The sequence below is a fragment of the Gekko japonicus genome, unplaced genomic scaffold, assembly GCF_001447785.1.
Source record: "Gekko japonicus isolate JY-2015 unplaced genomic scaffold, Gekko_japonicus_V1.1 scaffold697, whole genome shotgun sequence".
In the NCBI taxonomy this organism is placed as follows: Eukaryota; Metazoa; Chordata; class Lepidosauria; order Squamata; family Gekkonidae; genus Gekko; species Gekko japonicus.
Window position 1 is genome coordinate 654,781 of NW_015160230.1, and position 27,593 is coordinate 682,373.

The 27,593-nt window shown below is 44.3% G+C and overlaps 1 protein-coding gene across 1 annotated transcript in view; it reads right to left on the reverse strand.

The window, feature by feature from the left end:
* The window catches only part of SORT1 (sortilin 1), a 30,186-nt gene extending 3,381 nt beyond the window's left edge, over positions 1-26,805 (reverse strand). Inside the window, exons 1-15 of the mRNA XM_015412130.1 lie at positions 26,750-26,805; positions 21,923-21,996; positions 19,423-19,525; positions 15,426-15,590; positions 14,704-14,777; positions 13,678-13,727; positions 12,389-12,519; positions 10,614-10,758; positions 10,021-10,176; positions 8,716-8,822; positions 7,184-7,286; positions 6,782-6,950; positions 5,431-5,621; positions 3,005-3,194; positions 1-61 (exon numbers count right to left, since the gene is read on the reverse strand). The exon at positions 1-61 is cut by the window's left edge and continues 7 nt beyond it. Coding sequence (XP_015267616.1) covers positions 1-61; positions 3,005-3,194; positions 5,431-5,621; positions 6,782-6,950; positions 7,184-7,286; positions 8,716-8,822; positions 10,021-10,176; positions 10,614-10,758; positions 12,389-12,519; positions 13,678-13,727; positions 14,704-14,777; positions 15,426-15,590; positions 19,423-19,525; positions 21,923-21,954 — 1,677 coding nt within the window. The 5' untranslated portion in view covers positions 21,955-21,996; positions 26,750-26,805. The remainder of the gene's footprint in view (positions 62-3,004; positions 3,195-5,430; positions 5,622-6,781; positions 6,951-7,183; positions 7,287-8,715; positions 8,823-10,020; positions 10,177-10,613; positions 10,759-12,388; positions 12,520-13,677; positions 13,728-14,703; positions 14,778-15,425; positions 15,591-19,422; positions 19,526-21,922; positions 21,997-26,749) is intronic.
* Between the last annotated feature and the right edge of the window lie 788 nt (positions 26,806-27,593).

The following is a 27,593-nucleotide window of genomic DNA, read 5'->3' on the forward strand; positions in this document are numbered from 1 at the left end:
TTTCAGCTCTGGCTGCTCCACGCAGTGAGACTCATTTTCTGGGCGGTAGTAACCAAAATCACTACAGCACAATAGTTGGAAAACAAATGTTAAACTTTTAAAAGTAATAAACATGCAGCTGTAATTCTACTGTTACATCCGGTTCTGTTTTCCCAATGCTCAGAACACACCAATTACAAGAACAGCCTGGGTTGTGGTTATACAAGCATCACGGACATCTATTTGCTAGTTAATTGTGACTTTTACAGCCTGGATTGTGGTTATACAAGCATCATGGACATCTATTTGCTAGTTAATTGTGACTTTGTTAATAAACTCCTGCTTCCCAATGCCTGCGCTATCTTCTGATTTTTATTTTTATTTTTAATTACACTACTCTCCCACCATTTATTTCTTTAGAGGATGTGTGATTTTTCAACTCTCTAAACAGAAGTTCTCCTGATGAACTTTAAACAAACAACTGCCACCTTAGGAATAAGACGGAGCTTGAAATACTGCTTTATAATAATGCCACCAAAGAAAACCTCTCAGATTTCTACAGTGACATTTTAAAAAAAGAAAGAAAAGCTTTGACATTTATCAAAAGCTGGAATAAGATGCTGTCAATAGAAATAACAATGGAAACATGGACATGCATATGGACTTATGTCAGATAAAATGTTGTATCTTCTGAACAAAAGGAAAAAAACCTGTAAAACTATGTTCAATTAGTATTTAATGCCTAATAGGTTGGCATGTATTTATCCAGGATCCAGTTGCAGTCGTTAATGTCCACCCAGTCAAGCAGATCTCATACATATATTGTGGGCTGGTTCTATTATCCAACTTTTTTGGGGAACAAATTTTTATTATTATTTATGATCTTACAGGATACAGTTTGCTGCTAGAACTGTCAGCTATATCGCTCTGTTATCTAAAAGAATATGTCAGTCAGAAATAGGGACGTAACAGTTCATTAATGGCAGCATCACAACATATTGCCCCCTGATAAAAATCACAAGAAACACTGACTATAAAATGACTGGATTTTGAGAATATGGAAAACAGTGTTCATCTCTAAATTTGCATACCAATGCAGAGGTCTTGAAGATACCAATGTACAATAGGTTTATCCAATCAAGAAATGGTCAACTTTGGAACAGTGTGGAATGACGAAGTTAAAGATGGGATTAGACCATACAAGAAGCGGGACCCGCGATACTTGTGGGGGGCAGAGTATTTCCCACGGCTCCCAAGGTGGCAAGGCTTCTCCCTGCTAATTTGCAAAAGATTGCAGCCTTAGGAAGTTTCGGCTCAAGGCAGAAAGCGCCCAATCTAGGGATTTGTAATGAAAATGTTGATACTTTCATGGCGGTTTAAAACAAAGCCCTGTAGAAAAAGTTAAGGCGCAAGTTTAATTCTTTCCTGTTGACTTCCGTGGGACTTTGAAGTGTTTCATCATGGTTGGATGATGCCTGGAGAAATGGCTGAAAGGGCACGACTGATGCGTGCCACAGGTGCAAGCGGAATCGGGCTCTGGCGGCAGCCCCAAACCCCTGTTCTGCGGACGACAAGATCGCGTTGGCGCAGGTTGAGGCTCCCTTTCCACATCGGATTGGCTACCTCCTTTCTTTCCTCCGAGCTGTCAAGGCTTCTTCCTGCCGCCGCCACAGCCCACAACAGCAACACTGGTGAGCCCTGTGCGGCTCCGAGCCGCCAGGCCTGCCAGGCTCTTCCCCCCCCCCCCCCCCCCCCCCCCCACACACACAGCACGGCTCTGAGCCACCAGGGCTTTCCCCCGCCACCGCCAACAGCAGCAGCAATGCCCGTGGCTTCTAGCTGCCAGCCCACCAAGGCTCCCCCCCTGCCGTCGCAGCACCAATGACTCTGCCACAGATCCCAGAGGTAAGTGTGTTCTCTGCGCACGCACAAGGAACGCTTTTTTACTTTTGGGGGGATTTAAGTATCCCCCGTATAGTTTTTTAAACTTTTCAGATTTTTCTGCACACCTGGGGACTGCTCCAAGTGTGCAGGAAAATTTATCTGCCCCCAAGTGCCCCCGATAAGCAGATTTAGATATCCACACGGAGGGGGCAACTTGGCTACTAGATATATAGGTATTATTCTTTATGTTTTGTGGTAATTATATCTTCACCCTTGCAAAAATTTTGTTAAGAAAATTAAAGTGCTGCACATGTACAAGGCTGCATATGGGAAATGGCTCTGTGCTGCAAAATCTAATAAGTTAGAACCTCCAGAGCATTTTCACAGATGGATTTCTGCCTATAGAGTGTTATCCCACCTCCAGCCCATAATTCCTCATGAAGAACAACATTCCAGAAAAGAGGTGAGAAAGACATGTTCCATGAGCAAAAATCCTTCTGTCTGTGAAAATAGTCTAGTAGATCCCAGCCAGCAGCTTTATGCGGAAACTCATCATTTCTTCAAAAACAGACTAATTACAAAGCACATATGCTGTGAAAGTCATCTCTAAAGGACCCAGTACCAGAATTAGTCTAAGGTAAGGCTTTCAATGTTGTAGGTGTCAGATATCTGCACTGCTTAACTTCTTATCGTTCCTCAGGAGCTCCATCACTGACTAGCCTCTATACAGTTATTACTTTCACTGCTGCCAAGGTCCCAGCCACATCCCAAGAACTCCAAATACTGCAAACACTTCAAAACAAGCTTACATAATTTATTCTAGCAGAGCGTCTATCAAGTCCCAAAGTTAATGCACATGCATACACCAGAGTACCTGTTGATGAAAGATGTGCATGCTATTTTACTTAGGCAATAGACCCGTGCCAACTTGCACATCTTCTCTGCTTAGAATAAATTATGGAACTTGGGTTGTTAAATTAGAGACAGTTCTACTTCGGGTGGCAAGTCCACCTGGCTCAAATAACTATCCCTCCCCAGTCTGACAATATTTCAAAGAAGGAAAAGGAACAGCCTCTCCAAAGACCAGAACATTAAATTACAGCTATGGAGAAGGAATACGGGAGGAACTCTCCAAACGTACCAGAGGAAGTCATCTAATGTACAAGGGCAGACAGATGGCACCATAGATACCACATAGTCACGTCCATTCTGACAGATCGAGGACTTGCGCAAGCGTCTGAATTCTTCCTTGTACCCCAATACGCAGCCATCTGCAGGGTTATTGGGGCTGTTCGAGTGAGCCAACCATGTTGTATAGTCCTTCTCCTCACCTAAAGGAAGGAATGATGATCGGATTTTGGACATAACCACATTTATACATCTGATGAAGTAAGCTCTGACCGTCAAAAACTTACACTGGAATAAACTTAATTAGTCTTAAAGGTGCATATTGATTTCTGTTCTACTTTGCTAAAAGAGACTAACATACCTACCCATCTGAAATTATAACCAAAAGCCACAAGAGAAATCAGGGCTAAAGCTGGCATCAAACTCAATTCCATCCTGAAATTGGCAGCAGCCTTCTGGCCTTCCTGAAATATTCTGCATTGAAAACTGCAGCAAAATTATGGGGGTGGGATGCATGCTAGAATTCAGGGCTATTTCTGAAAAAAATCATCAAAGCTATCCAATCACTGGATCTTTGTTTGGCATACACTTTCGGCATCAGTATAGGTTGATTTCTGTGACTACTGCCTACTTTTTAACACAGCTTGGAATAGCCAACATGGATACAGAAACTCATTAAATTAAATTAAATCAAACCTGTAATGTATTGAAACGATTACATGAATCACCTCATAGGACTCCTATGTTAAGCTTCGAGCCAGACCAGGGCTCCTCTGAGCGAACTTCCTATTGGTCGCTTCGTAACAGCGACCAATCAGAACGATACCATTCCCTAGGAGGAAAAGACTCCCATTGGTCCTTAACTAAGCAATCTCATTGGTTGTTAATTGTAAATAGGCGTGGCTACATTAGCCCGGTTATGTTTAAAAGGAGCATAAGCTCCCACTGTTTTCTGTTCTGGTTTCTTACTGAGTTGAGCGCTTGTTCGTTACTTCCAATAAAGCTGAATCACTTGCTGAATCACTCTACGAGTCCTTTGTTAGCGCGATCTAACAATTGGCGACGAAGATGGGATGTTAGAGCAGGTAGGCAGCCCTGCGGACATCCACACTTCGGACTCGGAAGGAAGCGAGCAAAGCGCAGCAGCCGATCCGGCTCCTATCCAAAGGCCTGGTGGAAGAGCTCCGTCTTGCAGGCCCTGCGAAACTGAGAGAGGTCCCGCAGGGCCCAGATCTCTTCCGGGAGCTTCTTCCACCAGATAGGAGCCGCCACCGAAAACGCCCCAGCCCTAGTCACAGCAAGTTTGGCTTCTCTCGGGCCTGGAATCTCCAGGAGATGTTGCCCTCCCGACCGAAGTGCCCTTGAGGGAACATATGTTGCACAGCCTTGTCATTATGATGACACTAATTACAGATGGGCTAATCTCTAACAACTAGTACCATGTATCCTACCACTTCACTCAGCAAGCCTTCCCCCAACCTACAGAAGCCTTCCTCCACTTTACAAGTCCTGGAAGAGTTGGCTGGCCTCACCTGGGCAGCAGAAGCCTTGGGCAACTGTCCTTGGCTGCCAGAGAATGAGCAGGGGAGGGAAGGTGAAGTGAAGCCAGCAGGGGGCAGCTAGGCAGTGACGGGAAATTGGGAAAAGGAAAGGTAAACTTTGGGGACTCCCTAGGGCAGGTGGAAGGTCCAGCAGTCCAGAAACAGCCTGGGGAAAGATGGGATGGGCCCTAGCCCTAAGGAGGAGGGTCTAGAAGTGGCTTTGAAAAAGCTGGAGGGGAAATGGCAGGATGGAGAGGATGGAGGAACAACTACACCAAACGGGCTCTCTGGAGACATCCAAAAAAAAAGGAGGTCAGGTCTTCTCCTCAAAGCCAGAGGGCAGGGAGAGAGGGAACCAGGGTGGAGGAATATCCCTCTCCTCTCCATTGCTGAGGCATTGTTCACAGGCGCACTGGGAAAAGCGGCAAGCCCCTCCTGGACTCCAGTCCCCAACCGGTGGAGCCTAACAACCATTCAAAATCAGACTCCCCATTTTATTATGAGCATTTTAAGGAGAAAAGACATACCCTTTTAAAAACACACAGTTTTAAAATACTGATACAGCAGGGGGATTGGTGGTCTTTGTTTCCTCAGTTTCAGAGTCACCAATTCTCAGCTGCAGAGATTGCTGTGCTTCCACTTCACTGCTGTTGGAATAATGGAGGTAGAGCCTCTTCCATAGTTGCATATAAACAACTCAAATAACTGAGCTGTTGGACACTAACACAAACAGCTTGTCTAACAAACCAGCAACTTGTACAAAATATTCTAGTTGTATCAGTATTCTTACAACAATGTTTCCCAGATTAAAACTTAATAGTTTCCACTATGAACATAAAGGAACAAGAGTCAGTCAGAGACTGGCAATCCATTTAATGGAAAGAAAAAGGTTACTCACATTCCCTGCTGAGGAGCTCACTGAAGTCAATGGTATAAGAGATCCATGTACGGGATAGGATGTTCTCCCGAAATCCCCAGATACTGACATTCATTGACTTTGCTCCTGGCTCTGAAGCCAGACCAGTAAAAGATATAGGTTCTTTAGTGAAAACATATTCATACCAGCACTGTCCTTCATCTGTAGAGAATCTAAAAACAGACAGTGATTAAGACTGAAGTTTGGCATTATCAGTGTGTTTTATTTAAAGTATCATGAAGCCTCATGGAGCCTTTAATAACAACATAATAAGAAACTAAGATGTCAAGACTCGTCAAGAATAGGGATGGGCATGACCCAAACCATGACTTAAAAGTCATCACAAATTTTGCCATTTGTGGTTCATGAACAGAAGTTTGTGAAGGGTCTACTGTCACGAACTTCCATGAACTTTTAAAGTAGTTTGTGGTGCTTCATGGATGAAGCAGAAAGCAGGGGTTTAAAGGGGTTCTCAGTCCCTTTAAACCCTGCTTTCTGTTCCCCACAAAATCCACAAAAACAGCTGAGTGGTGGGGAGCAAGCTGCACAAGACAGCCCAGGACAGCCCAAAACAGCTGAGTGGCAGGGAGCAAGCTGCTCCCCCTGGTTCAGCTGTTTTTCAGGCTTTCTGCAAAACCCATTTAAAGGAACTGCGGTCCCTTTCAACAGGGTTTGCAGGACCACAAACCAGTTCAGTTTGTGAACAAACCTCCTGGTTCGGTTCAGTTGGTGGTTCAGTTCATGGTCCAAACTGCATTTTCCCAGTTCGTGTCCATCCCTAGTTACGAACCCATCAGAGCAGAATTACATGCTCTACTGATATGTCAGATGCTTCCACATGAAGGTGCACTCAAAAAGAAGCAGGGTTTTTTTTTGGGGGGGGGGGTTGAGCACTCATACAACATCACCATCCATTCATCCACTTTTTGGGTTTCCCTAGCTTTGCTCCAATCTTTCCCAAAACTGATTTGACACAATCTTTTTGGAAAGAACAGAGTCAAAAAACATTTGCTTACTGTGTGGATGGGAAGATGCACATTTTTGAAGGTCCTTGCCCACACCAGTGCCATTTGCCTTGCCTAAACCCCCATGGTTACCATTTCCCCATCCGTCTTTATTTCCTTACCCCACCCACACTACTGGATAGCTTTTGTTAGGGATTAAAACAATCAAACAAAAAACAGAACTGCATTCTGTTTCCTGACGCTATTCTACAGAGACATGGTTCCTAAAACAGTCATATTTAGCTGATGCGGCTGTATGGTCAGAAACTGAACAATGAAGGTCTAATTCTTCCACCACATGAGCATTAGTAGAACGAGATCTTGCATACTTAATCACATTGATAGGCTGCATGGTCTGCTCAATGGCCACAATGATGCCCCCAGAATCCAAGATGGCATAGTGATGGGGTCCTTCAAGCATCCGTGCCCAGGTGTAGCCGCCATCATCCGAAATGTAAACATCTGGGGTCATTACTGAAATGGCATCCCCCACACTTCCTGCAAACAGCATTCAACATTGAACAAGTGAGAACACACTATTGCTTTTCTCAGTAAGATCTAAGGATGTATGCTTCTTCCAGACTTTTGCCCTCCCTTACTAAGCAAAAATAGCTGCCACCCGTTGTTAGACTTGTGGAATATGCAATTCAGGGGAAGATCACATGGGAGGCCTTTGCATATGGCAATTATTTCTCATTGTGTTGTGTGCATGCATAACATTAGTTAATTACCATGAGCAATGACAATTCCAACAGCGTTGGGTTCAGACAAGGGCGCCATTGGCACATTCAGCTTCTGGGAGATGCTGTAGGCTGAATGGATGTGAAGGCTACACTGTAAATATAAGAAATCTCAAGTAAGAAAAGGAGAGAACAGGTAGTAGAATGAAAGACTTGGCTTCATTAAAAGCAAAGCTAACAGAACTACTCAAATCTCAAACCCATACAGAATACAATGGAGAATCAAAGCACACTGAATCTTGAAGTTCAAAGCTTCACTTCCATAGGACATCACTTCCATAGGACAAGGCAGCTTCTTTCTCATAACCCCATACCCTCCCGTTTTGATTTTTTTAAAGACTGAATTTGAACACTCAATTTTTCACATTTTTTCCTTTGGGCTAGGTTTGGTCAAACTCACCCCAAAAGGCTTGTTTTGTTGCAAGATATCCCTAAAAAGATATATACAATTATGGCTTGGATCTACTTGGAAGAGTATTCTATGCATGGGATGTGACATTTTTACATCCCTCATCTTTGCTGAAGCCCCAAATGCTGATCCTAGGGGACAGGGAACTCCCAATAACAGAAAGAGGAGAGATTGGGCAAAAAAAACCCCTCCATTTCCACTCATGGAAATCCTTCACTGGATCAAAGTCTTATATCTTCATTCTGGGCTCCACACATTGCAGTTGCCAGATGGTTCACCTGGATAAGGGTTGGGGGTCAGGGAAGCATGCACAATTGTGCGCAACCACTGCCCTGGTTTCTGGAATGATGGAGGAAGAAAGCAGCAGTTGAATGGTGGAGAAAAAGTGGTTACATCAACAGAGGGAGGAGGGAGAGAGGAAAGACCAGGGAAGTCGAGGGAACATCACGGCATCTGAGATTCTGCCTGCCGAGGAAGCCAACCCTGCTTAAAATTGGTGGTGTGAAAAGAAAAACTCCTGAGCTGCACAGGACAGAATGACCGGAAGGAGTAGAGGAGGCTGGTAGCCTGCCATGTGGGACAGGCATAGGAGCAGCCGCACCTGATGATAACTGGGCAGCCCCAAGCAGGACCCTGATATGAACAGGAGATGTCTACAGTTTTATAAAGGGAAGCCAGGACTTGGAAGTAGTTAGGGTATCTGCTGTGGTGGTAGTGGGAGTTATTTATTCGTATAGTGGTTTTAAGCCTTTGGTACTTAACTGGGTTTCTGATTGTTCACCCAGATCACTATACAAACTAACTGTAGCTTATTCATGCTACACATATACCACCTGATCCTACAGCATGAGATGGTGCAGACTACAAGAGACAGTTTCCTAAAGAGCAATTCCAAAAGCCCCAGCAACTGGAAAGTGTTTTACTTTAATCTTAAAACTTTATGTAGAGAATATCTAAATGAGATTTGCACAGACACAGTATGTAGACACCCTGGACTTACATTTTAGCCCTCTAATTTCAGTAAAACCGACTTCTATACATGTAGCTTAACCCTGGCCTGACATTCTGTCCTGTAATTCCATCTCTGCCAGTATACACATATAACTGCACTAACCTTGTCCTTATTTTTGGCTGTCGAGTCACATTTAGCATTTTCAGGTTTCCTCAAGCGTGACCATTCCCCACCTTGATCAAAGGTGATCACTGACTGAATGGAATTATCTGATGGAAGGGAAAAGATGAAACACAAACACTTGCCTTTGTGTTGCATATTCTGGAAGTTGTACCTCTCAAACTTAATTTGGCATTCCCCCCCCCCAGGATACACATCAGGTAATATCCCAAACACTCCAAAAACTTTTATAATACTGACTAAAATACATTTTCACTACCACAAAGCAATGCCAGAAGGTCAAATGAAAAACAGAAAGGTGCTGTCTTCTCTCTGAAACCAAGATCCATGAAGTAAGAGTACTCTGTTGATCAGTTCAAGACCAAGAGATTCATACAGTCAGGAGCAGCTACAGAACACAGCTTAAGGAGACAGAAGCAGAAATCACCACCTGAAACTTATTTACAAGGTAGTGGAGAATCAGGAACACCTTCACCCTCAAAAACAAAACACCAAATTTACTCTCTTGTGAGGGAAGTTGACTTTCTTCCTGCGGTCTCAGAGGGCATCTTTGTAAAGATCCCTCACGGGGTGTACAACCTAAAGAATTAAGTGGGCCATCTAGAGCCCTAACAGGCGCTAAATGGGCTACCCCAGAATGACACCTGCCCCATCCCATGTAACAGCTTTTTCTTGGGGGTAGGTGAGAATCTTCCCACTCAGCTATTCCCTGGGCTAGAAGGCAGCACTCCGATGTCCCCCCCCACACACACACAATTGAGTAAAGCTCTTGTGTAGATGTACCATTTTTATGTATTGAGAGTCTCCTTGCTCCCATCTACAAGAAGATCGGCAGTTCTGCTTACACATCACAACTTGGTGTACATCTGTTCATCCTCCTAACTTTACTCAAGCAATCTAAAGAGACTTGGCTCTTGGGCTGAAAGCAAGCAGCTCTAAAGAACAGAATGTGAACAATCTGTCACATACACATGTTGCTTTACTCCTGTGGATCATTCCTACTGAGTGTCATGACAACTGAATGGAGCCCAGCGCTGCAAGAACAGTGAACACATCCTAGATATGATGACAACAGGATTACTTCTCTCAGTCCAAATAGCCACAGGACAGGATGCCGGCATTAAGAAAGTCTTCTGCATGAGTCTGACTCCCAGCTCCAAAGATGCCTCAATTCCATTCCACTAATGAGTTCAGTTTTTTAACTACCTTCCTAGCAGGGTTCCTGTTGCACACCAGTTAGTCAGCACACACTATGACTGTGAAACAATACTGAGAGCGAACACTGACCTTCTGATAGTACACTGGTGATAAAGGTACCCCGCAAAGAGGTTACATTGGTAAAGTCTGTCTCTCCTCCTGTTGTGGTGTAAAAATGCCTTTCTAGGGACTTGGAATATATGATGCCTTGATCATCAGATGTGTAAATTGTGCCATGTCCAGTATCTGCAAGAAATATAACAACAATGCAGAATAGGGCTGTCATCTTAGCTCTTCCATTAAAATGGAAATTAATAAGCACAGAAATCTGGCTGCAGGTGACTCATGTCTAGTCCTAAAAGTAACAACAACCATTAAAATAAGCTAGATGGTGTACAAAACAAGAGCGTTCTAGATACAAATATACAAGTACACACAGTATCTTCAACTTAAATAATGTGGAAAGGGATTAAAAAACAGGTTGCCATGTGTGTATAATACAACTGGCACTAGAGTGGCTTCTATAAATGACAATTTAGTTACCAGAAAAGATTCAATTTACAAAGTCTTTGGTTTTATTTGCAACTTTAACCATGGTGGTAGAAATACTTGAATCAATACAGATTTGGTCAAGATTCACATCTGTTTAGGCAGGCCACAACCACACCACCCCTCTCTCTCACCTCCAGGTTCATCTACATGCATGAACACCATGTCATCATTAGCTGCCAAGATAGAGTAAAACTGTTCTTGGCCAACTGAAGGAAGCTGGGCCATGTTCCAGGTTTCACCTTGATCCAGTGACACATGGATTCGCCTGGTATTACCCTGGAGAAGACAATAACATTTATGTACTGTATCCAGGGGTCATTTCGTAGAAAAAGAGATGCAGGAGCTCATTAGCATAACTTATTAGCATAACTTATTTGTATATGCCACACACCCCTGACATCACCGGAAGTGTGTCAGAAGGCAACACCCACCACTCAGGCTCCACTGGACTGTTTTGGATTGCTAGCTATTGGGGGGGGACGCGCAGATCTGCCCTCATAGAGGAGGGAGAGCTTGTACCTGAAGGCGGGCCGGGGAGGGGGGTCTGCAACTTACCTGGCTGCTTCTTGCTCATCGTGGCCCAACTGAGAGCTGCTGGGAGCAGGGGGCGGGGCTTGTTGCATGTGCCCGCCCCCTGGGCTCATTACTGCTGGAGCTCCACTCCTGTGCGCTCCCACAGGAAATGACCCCTGACTGTATCCACACTGATGCCATTGGTGATCTTGTGGGGTTTTATACAGTCAGAGAAACAGCAAGAACCACATCAAGAAATCCTGCCACCAAAAAGGTGATCATGCTATACAGAATAAATATTCCTCAAGAATTCTTGTTGGGATGAAAGTGGCCAGAAATTCAATTTTTATAAGTAAAGTTTAAAAAACTTTTTCTCTAACAACTTGGTGATTGACCAAAAACTGATTTTGTTATTTGGTTAAAGGAAGTTTATAACTTAAAATGTTGCTCTATTCACTTCAGCTTGTAAGAACATAAGAGAAGCCAACGTTGGATCAGGCCAACACTGTCACACAGTGGCCAAAAATACCAGGTGCCATCAGGCGGTTAAGCAGTGCGGTCAGGACACTAGGAGCCCTCACACTATTGTCCGCTCCCAAGCACCTTGAGTTTCCTGCCCAGCAGCCTAAATTTCTCCTCCAGGACCTCACGACTGCATTTCCCCACATTGTTGGTGCCGACATGCACCACGACCACTGGCTCCTCTCCAGCACTATCTACCAGCCTATCTAAAACACGAGTAATGTCCGCTACCTTCGCACCACGCAGGCAAGTCACCATACGGTCAGTACGCGGTTTCGCCACCCAGCTATCTACCTGCCTAAGGATTGAATCACCAACTACCAATAGCCCCCCTCCCACCCTGCCCAGGGATGGTTCCTTGGTACGAAAGGATACCCATTCACCAGCTGAAGAAGAGGTCCCTTCTGAGGGCACATTCCTCCTATCCTCAACATGGTGCCCTGTTTCCCCTTGACCCTTATGCTCCCTGACAGCAGCGGGGCTGCCAGATCCAGAGTGGGACATACCTAACACGTCCCCAAGAGTCTTCTCTGTGTGCCTAACTGACTGTCTCTGCTTCTCCAGGTCAGTCACCTTGGCCTCAAGGGAGCAAACTCGTTCCCTGAGAACCAGGAGCGCCTTGCACCGAGCACACACCCAAGACTTCTGCTTGTGGTTGATATGTCAATATTTTCTTAAGAACACTGTTCACTGGCAAGATATAATGTTTGGTCTTCCACAGCAAAGATGACCTGAACTTCTTCAGACATGCCTCTCCATCTTTAGGTATGACCCATCCTGAGGGATTTCTTCTTTACCATTCATTACAGAAAAAAGTATTATGTTAAGACTGTTAGGCCTACAGAAACCAGAAAAACAGTGAACTTCCAACCTTTTCCGTCATCACAGATGCAAAGAGGAAGCGTCCACCAAGGCCAAAGGAGTAGATCTTTGTTCCTATAGTTTTAAATGACTTTCCAAAGTCTTTAGTCCTCTTCAGTTCTAACAACCCAAGATCAGCTTCTTGAGAATGAAAAGCATGAATTAATATTGCTCCAATTACAGTGAAAGTATAAACTCAAACAAAGTTGGAAAGAATACCGATTTTTCAAAGCTGTTATATACTTATTTGTGCTGCTAATTGGCCTGCATTGTGCTCACCTCCAAACACCTCCTGCCACCATGGCCCTAAGGGTTTGCGACTTGTCCTCCCTTTCAGCCACTGCTAAGGAGCTAAGGAGCCACTGCTAAGGAACACTGCCAGCTGATTTGATCTTTTTCATCTAACTGAACGCCATTTTTGAGTGTTCCTGAATGGCTGGCAGCAACCATTCAGATCTGCTATTTAGACTGCAGCCTCAGTGATGAAATATTACAACCAAAGAAAACGTCATCTCTGTTCTGCAATCCAAATCCATCTGCTCTGTGTGTGTGCACGTGCGTGTGTGTGAATGCACCTGGAAGTCATGGCTATCTCTGGTGACTGACCCCTACTGGGGGCCTGGAGGATATTCAGAGAGGTGGCTGAATAAAGCCTGCTCCCACCTCCGGTATTCCAAGGAGGTCTCCCATCCAAGTACTTGCCAGAGTTGATTCTGCTTAGCTTCTGAGATCTGACGAGATCGGGCTTGCCTGGGCTGTCCAGGTCAGAGCACACCTTGAAATGTCTGGATGTATTAGATTATTCCATTTCAACTTTCTAAGAAGCAGCTGTAGTTGCTTTACCAGGACATGCAGATGTGTGCCTTGTTCTTCTCCACTGTGACCATCTATTTCCCTTATGAAGTTTATTACTGGTAAAATCTAAATTTATAAGGCTTCCAATTGTTTTTGTCCTTCAGTGTAACAAGATAGCTGATGGGACTGCTACCACTATAATATCTCAGTGGATGGATCACTGGAAGAAATTCCCACATAACTGCAAGAAAGAGCATACTGAAACAGTAGGAATGTCATTTTATCATATTAAAATCAATACAGGTTGGCCGTCATGCATCACCAACAGCATTTCTGTTCAAAACAATCTATGCTGTCAGTCCTTCGTTGGTTTACTGAGTTGACTACTTGAGATGCTATTAAGGCTTTTGTTAGATATATACTCTAAGGAAACCATTGAACTCACACCTGTAGAGAAGCTTCTAAGATGCAGTGCAATTATTCATTGTAACTGACAATACTTACTACAAGAGCCATTCAGGTAGGTGGTGAAGAAGATGGTTGTGCCAGAGCCCCTAAAAACAGTCAAGAGAGGAAAAAATGGTATACTAAGATGCAGATAGGAAAGCCAGCTAACTGAATAACCGGCAAATGAACACTTAATGGTTCAGTCATTGCAAATGGTTTGAAACAAGTTATAGGACATAATACAAAAGCAGTTTTCTTAAAATTGTTGGGCTTTCCCATAGCATGAACAGCTCTGTAGAGCTATTCCAGAAGGAAGCAGTGAAGTAAAGACCCATGTAACAAAACCAAAAAGGATCTTGTGGCTCCCTAAAGACCACCAGATTTATTGTAGCACAAACTTCCATGGGCTACAGCCTACTTCATTGGTTGCTTGGAGTGAAACCTCAGTCAGGGCAGACATACACACAGGAGAAATTGTAAGCAGTAATGTAAAAAGACCACAGAAATACAAGAGGAGCAGCCTGAGATTTCTATGTAAAACTCAAAAGTTTTATCTTAAAAGTTTAAACTCTTAAGCTGAAGCTTAGATTGTATAGTTATGAAGCTCGCACAGAACTCAAGAGGGCTCTAGGCAGTGAAATCCTATGCTATAAGACTCCTCCTTGTTTTTGGAGAAGGGGCACTTAGACAAAGAAGAGAGGGTTGGCAGGGCTGGCTCACAGCTTCCCTGCATGTCTAATCCCAATGCCACACATGCTGCTTATCCAACCACTTCTCCAAAGATTGCAGGGGAGGGGGAAAGGGCAAGCAGCAGAGAGCACTTCTCAGATGGCCTGATTTAATTTAGGGCCTCTAACTGGTGATCTGACTTAAGCCAAAGCATAAAATATTTGAAAAAAGTGCAGACAGAAGTGGCTACAGTGAATTTCTTTAAAGCAATGTGGTCATAAGCAAATGCCTGAGAAGACAGCATTTAATATTTTATCTGAAGCCTGTCATCTTTGCAAAATGCAAACAGTCAACCAAGAGAAAATTAAACTTCTAACTTTCCCCAGAGAACATGTTTGTTTTTCATCTGCTCACCATTTTGCCAGGCAAACATTTTTGTGGATTTCTTTCCACTTGGCACCAAAGTTCTTGGATATCCATAGGCTGCCCTGAAACATTAACAGGATTATGTTGTCAAAGGCTTTCACAGCTGAAGTTCATTAGCTGTTGTAGATTTTCCGGGCTGTGTGGCCGTGGTCGTGGCATTGTCAGACCTGACGTTTCGCCAGCAGCTGTGACTGGCATCCTCCGAGGTATGACACAGAAATATGGAGTACTCTCTGTGAAAGAGTACTCCATCTTTCTGTGTCATACCTCAGAGGATGCCAGTCACAGCTGCTGGCGAAACGTCAGGTCCGACAATGCCACAACCACGGCCATACAGCCCGGAAAATCTACAACAGCTAATTAACAGGATTGCTTGTCATTTGGTTTATTGTTATCACATGACAGTCACAAATACTTGAAATTTGCCATAAAATTAAACTACCATAGTATTCAATGCTTGTTTCAGCTGCAATGTACACCATCTGTCAATCTACCTAGTAAAGACTTTGTATGCTGCTGATGCAATAAAATGAATAACCACTGTACTCATCTCAAAGAAGAATCTATGATACTGCCAATTGCTACCACAAGGGGTCGATCAAGAATACTTTTTTGCCTCAGTGGCTTCTAGGAGCTCAAATGTAGGGATCAATTACAACTATACTAATAAATAAATCAGCCAGTGAACAGTTAAGCCATCCCAGACTTACCTCAGTGCTGAGGGACAATAAGAAATCAGAATTCTGAGGGTGATAAACTATTTGAGTCAAAGGGTGAAAAGGGATCTCTGTCAGTACAAAATTTTTAGCAAAATCATATGATCTGAAGATTTTTCCACCATGGTATAGTCCAGGTCTGTCCCCTGTCAATATCACCTAAAGAGAAAGACAAAAATGAGATCACCTTTCAATGTAGACCCTAAAACTTCACCCACAGCACCAGTTATACATGAGCTAGGGATGAACATAGTTGATACCATCTTAATATAGATACTACCAGAATGTATAGGAGCTATTACTGTACATTTCACACTGTGCAGTTTAGAAGATGGTAAGAATCCCTCACTAAAACCAAACAAAAAACACAGCAAGTCCCAAGCACCATTTCCCTTGCTTTGGTCCATTGTACAAATTTGCAGCGTGATTTTGTGCAAATGCACTGATTCACTATCCCTTTTTTGGGGGGGGCTGTCCAGTCACAGCTGACTTATGGCAACCCCCTAGGGTTTTCAAAGCAACAGATATTGCCTGCTGCTCCATGTTGCAACCCTGATATTCCTTGGTGGTCTCCCATCCAAATACTGACCAGGGCCGACCCTGCTTAGCTTCCCAGATCAGATGAGATCAGGCGAGCTGGGGCTCTCCAGGTCAGGGCATTCACTCTCATACATGCACATCATATCACAATGCCCCTGAGAGTCCAAAGACTGCCTTGATGACCCAGGATGAAATTAAGCAGAGTCTAACCAGTGATTCTATTTGGGCAGCAAACTAACAGCAGTCAGATAAAATGCACAGCTAGCCCTACAAACTGGCACAACATTTCTGACTACTGGCAATACAGACAGGTCCTGTGCAGCCCACCTTGTATCAAATGTAGCAGAGTGCAGTACAGAAGGGGGCTAAGAATTAAAAGCTGCTGTATGGCCCTGACCTGGATAGCCCAGGCAAGCCCGATCTTGTCAGATCTCGGAAGCTAAGCAGGGTCGACTCTGGCAAGTACTTGGATGGGAGACCTCTTTGAAATACCAGCAGTCAGGAGGCAGGGGCAGGCTTTATTCAGCCACCTCTCTGAATATCCTCCAGGCCCCCAGTAGGGGCCAGTCACCAAAGTTGCCTTGACTTCCAGGTGTGTGCACGCATGCATGCATGTGCGCACACACATGAAAAATACAAAAAAATACTAAAAGAAAAAAAGAAATGGGGGGGAGGGGAGTTGCTACCTGAAAGATTTGTGTTCTTTCAAGGATACTGATCTGCTCTAAAAAATAATCATGAAATTCATCGTGATTGCCAGAATACCCCAACACTTGCACAACGAATTTAAGTCTGCACTCGCCAGGTAACAGCTCCAGTTTACAAGTGGGGAAACTGAAGCCTCAAGCAGGATTCAGCAAGTCAATTAAACTGAGGAGGGAAAGTAATTAAAGTAGAAACGTTATGGTACAGGAGCTCCTGAGACACTGGACTTCAACCTATAGGTCAAGAGGCCATCAGGTAGAATGCAGAGCCCAATCCACTTGGTGGCAAGCATCTGTAGAGCCACCATAGTTTTTCTGCCTTTTGGAAGACCAGCTGCTAATATGCATGCATAGCAAACAAAGGCACCAGACCCCCACCTCTTTGAATGCATACTAAGAAGAAGAGCAGGTCTGCAAAGCATACATGAAGGTGCCTTATACGGAATCAGACCATCAGTCCATATAAGTAAATCTTGTCTACTCAGACTGGCAGTGGCTCCTCCAGGGTCTCAGGAGGAGGTCTTTCACATCACCTACTACCCAATTCTTTTAACTGGAGGGACTGAACCTGGGACTTTCTGTATGCCAAGCAGATGCTCTACTAGTAAGCCACAGCCCCCTCCCCCTTTCATGGCTCTGACCCTTGACTTGTTCTCCACTATCATACACCTCTGCTACTCTGCTTGTGTTTCCTGACCCCAACTCTCTTGGTCTGCTGCCCACAGTCCGTGCCTCTGGTCTACAGATCTAACCTCTTGACTTCCTTTCATGTACCTTTGATGTCACATGACTTCCTATCACATGTTTGCAGCTCAGCAGGTCCCAGCTCTTGAAAGGCTTAAGACCACTGGTCTGGGATATATTGCACCATACACTAAGCAGCGTATCAAACAGCCATCACTTAGAGAACAGGGAACAAAGCTCAACTCTGTTGAGATCCTGGGCACCCAACAACTTAAACATGTCTCAAGTTAGCACTCTTACTAGCTCCATCTATATCTATCTATCTATCTATCTATCTATCTATCTATCTATCTATCTATCTATCTATCTATCCATCTATCCATCTATCCATCCATCCATCCATCCATCCATCCATCCATCCATTCATCCATCCATCCATCCATAAAAGAAAGTCCCCCTCACTGTAAAGTCAATGCCCAGGCCAAACCGCTGGACCTAGAGACACCAAATTCGGAGAGAGCGCTCCTACCATGGCGTAGATGCTTGCTAAGAAGGGATTTTTAGAAATTTGACCCCTAAGTGGGTCAAAAGGGGGAAAATGTGCTCCCCCATTGATTCCTATGCGGCTGCCTCTCTGCAACCCCCACTCTCTGATTGGTCAGCTGCAGAGCTCAGTGATCTGAGGAAAATAAAACCAACAGTTCCAGGGGACTGCAGAGAGCTAATGACAGTTGAGGAAATCAGGAGTGGCCAAGAACCACGTGTGAAGTGAAGCAAAGCTGCTGGCCCAGCCTCTCTGATGGCTTCCAACACACTCGCCCTCACCTCCTACACCTAACAGGCGGTTGTCTGTCAGGTGCAGCCCCACCTCCACAGTGACTTCTAATACTCCTCCCCCCTCCCCCTCCTACACTGGACAGGCAAGTGCCTGCCAGGTGTAGAAGAGGAGGTAGGATGCTTACAGCCACCAGGGAGGTTTGCTCAGCAGGATTGCCTGCTGGCCCAGCCTCTGCGATGCCTTTAAACATAATCCCCCCCCCCACACCAGACAGGCGGGTGTCTGTCAGGTGTAGAAGCAGGACCAGGGTACTTTAATCCATCGGTGCTGCTGGTCCAGCTTAGCCACACTCACACCCATAATGGAAATATACTCCAAATTTGTAGAAAACTGGTTTCTTTTATGAGGTTATTTAATTTCTCACAATGTGGGTTCTAGAAAACTGATTCATGTGAACTTGCTTAATATCTGATTGCTCGGATGGTGTTTTGAATACGTAGTTATGTCCCAGTTCTAAAATGTAACATAAATGAGAAGGATTCTTGTAAAAAAAAGGGGGGGATGCCCTCCCCCCAAATTCAATGCTCAGGCCAAACCCGTGCACCAAAAAACCCAAAATAAGGAGAGTGCATTCCTACCATGATGTCAAACCCCCCCCCCCATGAAGAGATTTTTGAGAAACATGATGACCCCTGCTTCTTAAATGACGACTGTTTCTTAAATGGACAGTTCTATTGGGCCTGCTCCAGAATGATCCTAGCACCTGAGGGCAGAACCCACCAATTTGGTCTAGAGAGAGGTCCTTCAGTAGAGGAGGGGGGGGAGTACGTATGTCTCACTTCATTTCTTACACTATGGTCTTCTCTGTTAAAATTCCTACAACAAATGTCACATTTCAAATTTCACATCATCAGTATTATAACTGGATTTACGGAACTTAAATACCGTAGCAAAGCACAGGTAGCAGGCTAGTTTTTAATACAAAGAACAGGACTAACTGCTTCCCAAATAGGGTTGCCAGGTCCCCCTTTGTCACCAGTGAGGGATAGAGGGGTAGGGCTGCCAAATCCAGTTTGGGAAACCCCTGGGGATTTAGTGATGAAGCCTGGGGAGGACAGGGACCTCTGTGGGGTACAATGGCCACAGAGTCCACCCTCCAAAGCATCCATTTTCTCCAGGGGAACTGACCTCTGTAATCAGAAAATGAGCTGTAATTCTGAGGGATCCCCAGGTCCCACCTGGAGGATGGCATCCCTATTAGCAAAATCCTATTAGCAAATCTTACCTTCCCTGAATTCTCTGGTCCAATTGCCATTCCAAACTCTGTTCTGATGAAAGTGTTATTAATGAGATCTGTGATGTCCTTGAAAGTTTTTCCATAGTCCTCACTAAGATTTAAGAAAAAGAAATGCAAAAATTTCAGGACAGGAAGGCTGATACAAATGGTGACTTTCTCATCATTAGATTACCTACAAAGCAACTGTGAAATATAGGTCTGAACAAATTTATGACCACCACACGGAGGCCATCACTTCACAGGATGGCTGCAAGCATGTAAGGAGCCAACTGTGTGTAGCAGCTAACCAGCAGCTGACTAGCTTATCCACTAGGATCTTAACATCCCCTGTTTGTCTACACCCTGCACCTCAAGCAATACACATTGTTGTGTATGCTGACCGCCACCGGGGGCCAGCGGTCAGCCAGAGCTGCCAGAGCTTGACTCTGGAACAACAATAGGGACTAGGCTCCTAGTCCCTCCACTGGGGAGCCAATGGGATCCGTGGCGGGAGATTCAAACCCACCAATGGTGACCAGGGGTGTGTCCCCAGGGATGTATATAGTTGGCCCCCGGGCCGTTTGTCCTCTCTTGTTGTTATGTACCTAATAAAGCGTGCTATGCACTACGTCGTCGTCTGTCGTTTCTCCATGCGGCAACCCACTACATAATACACATGCTTCCTTTTTGACCCTGGAGTTCTAGAATCCCCCTAAGTGGTCAGTCTTCCATCATGGAAAACCCTTGAGGTACAGATGCTGTGCAAGACAAATATATTTCTAGAACAAGACTTTTAAACATAGAAAGGTAGAGCTAGAAGGGACCTCAAGGGTCATCTATAGTTCAACCCCTGCAGAACACAGGAAATTCACATCTATTCCCCACACTCCCCCAATAACCCCTGCTCTATGCCCAGAGGAAAGCAAAAAGCCTTCCTGATCCCAAAGTGGTGATTGGCATTATCCTGGGCATGTAAGAAAGGGCCACAAGGGCTGAGTGCTGACTCATCCCTTTCTGCCCTCCCTCTCATGATTCACCTAAGTTAATAGAATCAGCATTGCTGTCAGATGGCCATCTAGCCTCTGCTTAAAAACCTCCAGAGAAGGAGAGCCCACCACCTCCTGAGGAAGCCTGCTCCACTGAGGAACTGCTCTGTCAGGAAGTTCTTTCTAATGTTTAGCCGAAAACTCCTCTGATTTAATTTCAATCCATTGGTTCTGGTCTGACCTTTTGGGGCAACAGAAAACAATTGCGCTCCATCCTCTATATGACAGCCTTTCAAATACTTGAAAATGGCTATCATGTCACCTCTCAGTCATCTCCTCTCCAGGCTAAACATACCCAACTCCTTCAGCCTTTCTGCATAGGACTTGGTTTCCAGATCCCTCGCCATCTTTGTTGCCACAGCAGTAGGCCCTCTTTGCCCTAACTTGCAAATCCCACTGTTTCAAACCTGCTTAAACTTACTTTTAAATATATAAATAGTCTGTAATGGGTGACCGCTCAATAACATGACCCTGTTCCTGAACTTGGAATCTTGAGGGAGTGAGCGAACTCCCTCCCACCAGTCATCTACACAGGCACCAAAGGCTGGAGAGTGCTTGAAATGCTCAGCTGCCCCTTGCCTTTCCCCTTACCTCTAGCAAAAAGAGTGTCCTGCACTGTACACCTGCCCTCAGCAGGCACCACTTGCCAGAGGGGAGGAAGGTTGGTGACAGGTGCAGCTGATTTCTCCAGCAATTCTGCAGGAGGAAAGCAGGTAACAAGGAAGGAGTGATCCCAGCTACTGTTTCTTGTTTCTCTCTGGCAATGGAACTATTCCCAACAAGGGCAATTGTGTGGCTGTGGCTCCCTCCTCACGGGGAAAATGAAGAAAGAAGAGAAAGAGGCACATGCAGAGGCAAGCCAAAAGGATGCAACCTCTTGCAGGGTTCCCAAATGGCAGAGGGGATGGTTTACATATGGTCCCTCATTAAGATACTGGATCTCAGAAACTGTAATTTTTTTGATTCACTGCAACACAGCCAATGTGTTCGTATTTCAGGGAAGACTGTGTTCAATATCTGTTTCTCTGGAGTAAGTCATAAATGTGAATGAACCCAGAGGCAGGATACTTCTGACACAGAATTGGCCACCCAGGGTCTGTGTTATTGTTAAAACCAGCATGACCTCCCCCAGAAATTACTGTTGTAATGCTATGGGTCGACATAGGACTGTGCCCTTCCAGTGTGCTGGACTCTCCAAAAGATTCAAACACAGAGACAAGACACACCCTGGCCCTTGGGGAAATCAGCCCTGCCTTCTGCCCACACAGCTATCCTAGCACTCAGGGCTGCCTTTGTAGAATGATCTGTCACCAGATGAGAAACCCAGCCCCTAATTGCCACATCTAGGATTTGAGAAAAAGTACAAACGACTTCATGCAGGACTGTCATCACATTTCTGAGTTCATGAAAGGAAGATTGTTACAACATGTGCTTCAGTTCACAGACATTAATAAAACCCTCACCTCCGGTAGAGTTTAGACTGCCCAAAACTCATGATCACTAGAGGCACCTGAAATGTAGTCAACACAAGAATAACCTGGAGAGAAAAAAGAAGCCAGACAATTAGCTCCCAACAGGTAGTACTCAAGGCTGTCTAAGGCCAAATCACTATTCCATCCTCTCTATATTTGGTCATGGGTAACATAAGTGTACTTTTCTGTGAGGTTTTGTATGTGTACCAGACTAGTTTTGGGTAGAGTTCAACTTACATGGAGATCACAATATACTTTTGTCCAGGGGTTAAAAAAAAAACATCTTCCAAAAGTTAGCTGAACCAAGATGCAGTCATTTCCAAAACTGATCTATGCATGCACAAAATCAGTTGGATATAATGAAATTCACTGGAAGTAATTGTGTCCTTTCAATTTTCTTTACTATGTTTGATAACCTTCTGAAAAATCAGTCTCTCAATGTCATCATTGAATGCTTTGACATCCTGTTTTGGATTTTGTCCCCCCACCCCAGATAATCCACTTAATCCTGCTACTGATAACTGTTTTAACACAGGTTTTTCAGTTAATAGACGATCTGTCTAGAGGTCTGAGAACTCTGCAGGAGAATATCAAACAAAATATTGGGAGCCCCATATTCTACTGCAACCCTTTTGTACTGTAACAACATAGTAAAATTAAGATACACCCAACAGTTATCACAAAATTATTCAGAAACCATTTTCTTCTTTTCATCCATTTAAGACATACATGGGAGTACCAGACCACCTTACATGCCTTAGAAAGCATTGCTAACAACAAAGCTAGTGGAGGTGATGGTATTCCAGCTGAGCTATTCAAAGTCTTAGAAGATGATGCTGTTAAAGTGCTGCACTCCATTTGCCAGCAAATTTGGAAAACGCAACAGTGGCCACAGGATTGGAAAAGATCAGTATACATTCCAATCCCAAAGAAGGGCAACGCCAAGGAATGTTCAAACTATCGCACAATTGCACTCATATCACACGCTAGCAAGGTCATGCTCAAGATCCTACAAGCTAGGCTTCAACAGTACGTGGATAGAGAACTACCAGAAGTACAAGCTGGGTTTCGAAGAGGTAGAGGAACTAGAGATCAAATTGCCAACATTCGCTGGATTATGGAGAAAGCAAGAGAGTACCAGAAAAATATCTACTTCTGCTTCATTGACTATGCTAAAGCTTTTGACTGTGTGGATCACAACAAACTATGGCAGGTCCTTAAAGAGATGGGAGTACCAGACCACCTTACATGTCTCTTGAGAAACCTGTATAAGGGCCAAGAAGCGACAGTTAGAACCGGATACGGAACAACTGATTGGTTCAGCATAGGAAAAGGAGTACGACAAGGATGTATACTGTCACCTTGCTTATTTAATATATATGCAGAGTACATCATGCGAAATGCTGGCCTGGATGAATCACAAGCGGGAATTAAGATTGCTGGGGAAAAGATCAACAACCTCAGATATGCAGATGATACCACTCTAATGGCTGAAAGTGAAAAGGATCTAAAGAGCCTCTTGCTCAGAGTAAAAGAGGAGAGCGCAAAAGTGGGCTTGAAGCTCAACATCAAAAAAACTAAGATCATGGCATCCGGCCCCATCACTCCTTGGCAAATAGAAGGGGAAGTCGTGGAAGTAGTGACAGACTTCACGTTCCTGGGATCCCAGATCACCGCAGACTGTGACTGCAGCCATGAAATTAAAAGACGCCTGCTCCTTGGGAGGAAAGCGATGGCGAACCTAAACAGCATGATAAAAAGTAGAGACATCACCCTGCCAACAAAAGTCCGCATGGTCAAAGCAATGGTATTCCCAGTAGTCATGTATGGCTGTGAGAGTTGGACTATAAGGAAGGCCGAGCGCCGAAGAATAGATTCTTTTGAACTATGGTGCTGGAGAAGACTCTTGAGAGTCCCTTGGACTGCAAGAAGAACAAATCAGTCAATCCTCAAAGAAATCAACCCTGACTGTTCCCTGGAAGGCCAGATAATGAAACTGAAGCTCAAATACTTTGGCCACCAAATGAGAAGGGAGCACTCACTGGAGAAGACCCTGATGCTGGGAAAGATTGAAGGTCAAAGAAGACGGGGACGGCAAAGGATGAGATGGTTAGACAGTGTCAAAACCATTTTCTTCTTTTCATCCATTTAAGACATACAGAAGACTTATCAGAAGTGGAAGTTCTAGATAACTCTTACAAACTTCTAGATAACTTCTAGATAACTCTTACAAAAAGGGGACATTTAACCCATCATAGAAAATGTTTGCCAGCATTTAACTATGTTACAATATCACACCTATGCACAACATAAAATATATTGTACTCAGCAGCTTAAACAGAAGTTCACTATCTCCAGATGCCAGAAACTTGGGACATATTTAAACACATATCAATGGTTGTATCCAAAGCAACACAAACAGAGCTCTGATCGGACCAGACAGAGGTACACTTGTGAGTGTATTGATTTGATGAGGGACCAGATAGCTACCAGACCCCTTTGAAGTAACAATACCTGCCAGGACGCAACAATGAATTAAGATGTATAGACAAAGGGGCTACAACCCTAAATCTCAATCTTATCCCCATTCTGAATTGGGTCTGTATAGTTTTAAAACACATACAAATGAGCTTTTAAATTCTGAAAACACCTATGCTATTTGGTTCACAAATCATTGTGGTCAGCTGAATGCTGGGGAAATCCAAAATAGTATTCAGGATGAACTAGCAATTGGTGAGCCCACAGAATCTGAACCAATGTCACTGCCAGCTAGCCTCTGGCAGGGTTTACTGACACCACCCATGCAAATGAAGGGAAACCAATGTGAGTTCACGCCTTTCCTGCTAGCTTCATTCTGGGTTATTCTGAATTGGGTGGGGGGAGAGATGCAACCATGAGTGGTTGCTAGGCATGCTGCATTGCTTCCTTTTTATCCAGAAGCAGTAGGGAACAAAAGGGCCTCCTTTAGGAAGGGGTAATGCAGGACATAAGCATTTTAATAAACAAAAACATGCATAGCTACACAGCAACCACCAATGTGATCTCACCCATTACTTTTTCTTCCTCCCATCCATGATTAACCTTTCCTCATCCAAGCTGGTATAAAGCTGGCAGGAAAGTTATACTAACAGTCAACACAATACTAACCAGGCTGCACAAAAGCGATATCTTTCTGCAGCTGCAGAATGGAGGGAAGGGTGAAGAATAATTTCCGCATAAGTACAGGGACCATGGGGCTTATTACTTTATTGAAAGAGAGAAGTACATCTAGCATTGCTATTTAAAACTGATGCCTACGACTACCTCGCATATCACTTTTTGAACATAGTATTCACATGTTACACCTGTATCGACGTTACACATATTCTAAAACAGTCTTTGTGGTTCTGATCTCTCTTCTCAGTGGACACATACCCAATACACCAACAGTGACATTTCATTCATGCATATCAGCTCAGCTAGTTCATTTACTGAAGCTGGATGTCAATTCCACAATTCTGACGTCCTCTCCTTAGAGAAGAACAATCTCTCCTTATATATAATTGAATAGTGGGTGCCAAAGTTCTAATTCTAAAATGCACTCCCTTACTGTATGGCTGATGGCACTGCTCCTCAGCATATATCACCACCAATCAGAAGGCAAAGCCCGGGTCCCGCCCACACCACAACTGCTGCGACAACCTGGTCTTTTGCATATGGAAGCTGATTGGACTTCACTCCATTCCACACCTCAAACTCCCCCCGCCCCCGCAAGGCAGTTGGAATGTCAGTTGCATATGGAACCTGCTGTATTCTGGTGGTGTGCAGGTCCCAGGTTCATGTTTTAAAAGCAGACTGACACTGTTTGCCCAAAGCCAGAGCACTCTCCCAGAGCCTCTTTCTAGCTCTCGTTGTATTTATTTCCACAACGGGCCTTATTTCTAGTACCCACCATAATTTCCTAGCAACTGTTTGCAGTCTAGAACACAGCCCAATGTTCTTCCCACTCAAGAGGCGTCACTTGCTCCTTGCTCTCAGTGAGATTTTGTTCCAGGAGAACAAGCAGCTTCTTTGCAGGGGTGGTGCTTTTTCTTCCTCTCCAGCAAGGCCTCAGCACTGAAGCAATTGTCACCTTCGGTGCTGATGGGCAGCCAGAAGTTTCTGACCAAACCCAGAGTGAGTCATCCAATATACAACTCCTACACAGTTTCTCATCGCCCTCTGAGGCCATAAGTAGGATGGTAATACTGAAAAGAAGAACCTGAATGGCTTGCAAAACCCACATATAATACACTCTGTCTGACTTGATCGCTAGTGGATCTCACACAAGTTACAGATGAGCATACCCAAATCAGAAGACCTTGCAAGAGCTCCAGTCCTCAGGACTCACCAGACAGGATTAATACTATCTTTCTGCGTGGGAAGATTAAAGTGATGGCATCGATTGAAAACACTGACTCATGCAAAGACTGGAATTCTTGCTTCACACAATGCACTTTCAAACCTTCGGAATGCATATGATATGTAAAAGCCAGTTTGGTGTAGTGATTAGGAGTGTGGATTCTAATCTGGGAGAACCGGGTTTGATTCCCCACTCCTCCACATGCAGCTGCTGGTGTGACCTTGGGTCAGACATAAGTTCTCTCAGAGCTGTTCTCTCAAGGGCAGTTCTCAAGAGATCTCTCACACCCCCACCTACCTCACAGGGTGTCTGTTGTGGGGAGGGGAAGGGAAAGGAGATTGTAAACCGCTCTGAGACTCCTTCCAGTAGTGAAGGGCGGGGTATAAATCCAATCTCTTCCCCTCTTCTTCTAAAAATTCATTCAGTCTATTACTTACCCCAGTGCTGTCTCCAATCCACGACAGGGACACTGAGCCACTGAGACCATCAAAGACACACTGTAAAGATAATAACAAAGATCATTAAAGTCTTTCTGGTCTGATCTGTGAATGTTTTGACATAAATACGCATCACATTTAATTTTTGTCACCATTTCCTTGTGCTTCTTCCCCTCCCATAACCTATGTTCCCCTTTGCCTTCCCCACAAAGATAATTTTGAGATCTTACCCTACTCTCCTTTCATCTCCTTTCTCAAGATACTGCATTGGTAGTTAGAGTTGAATAAAGCTTCAAATAGTACAAAAATAATTCAGCCCTTTTCTTCTACCCATGCTGGTAAGCAATCTCTTCCTTCACTCTGAATAATGGCAATAATTTCTGGGCACCAATTAACTATCCTTCATAATCACACTGCCTCTTAAGCACCCATCCCAAGTCAAACAATTATAGCTACCAAGTCCAACAGGTCATACAACCTACAGGCGTTATCTGTATTGCTTGCTCTCGGTTAGATTTCATTCCTCACGCAGGAGTCAACTGAACATTTCTCTGATAGAAGAAAAGTATGAAAGTTATGAGCAAAGGTTCACTATGGAACAGCTCTGAAGAGGGAAAAAATGCACATCTATTACCTACTACATCTGTGTTGCAAGAAGCTTCCTTTTCTCTTAAACAGTTGTTGCGCCCAGTGTGATCATCATCTGTCCTACTATGCCAGTGCAAAACCAAAAGCCTGAACTGTGAGTTGGTCAAAATGCTGCACCACTATGGCTGAAAAGCAACTTGGAGGGGAAGTTTTTGAAGTGAAAGAAAACTGAAGGGGGATGAGTTAAGCAAGAGTT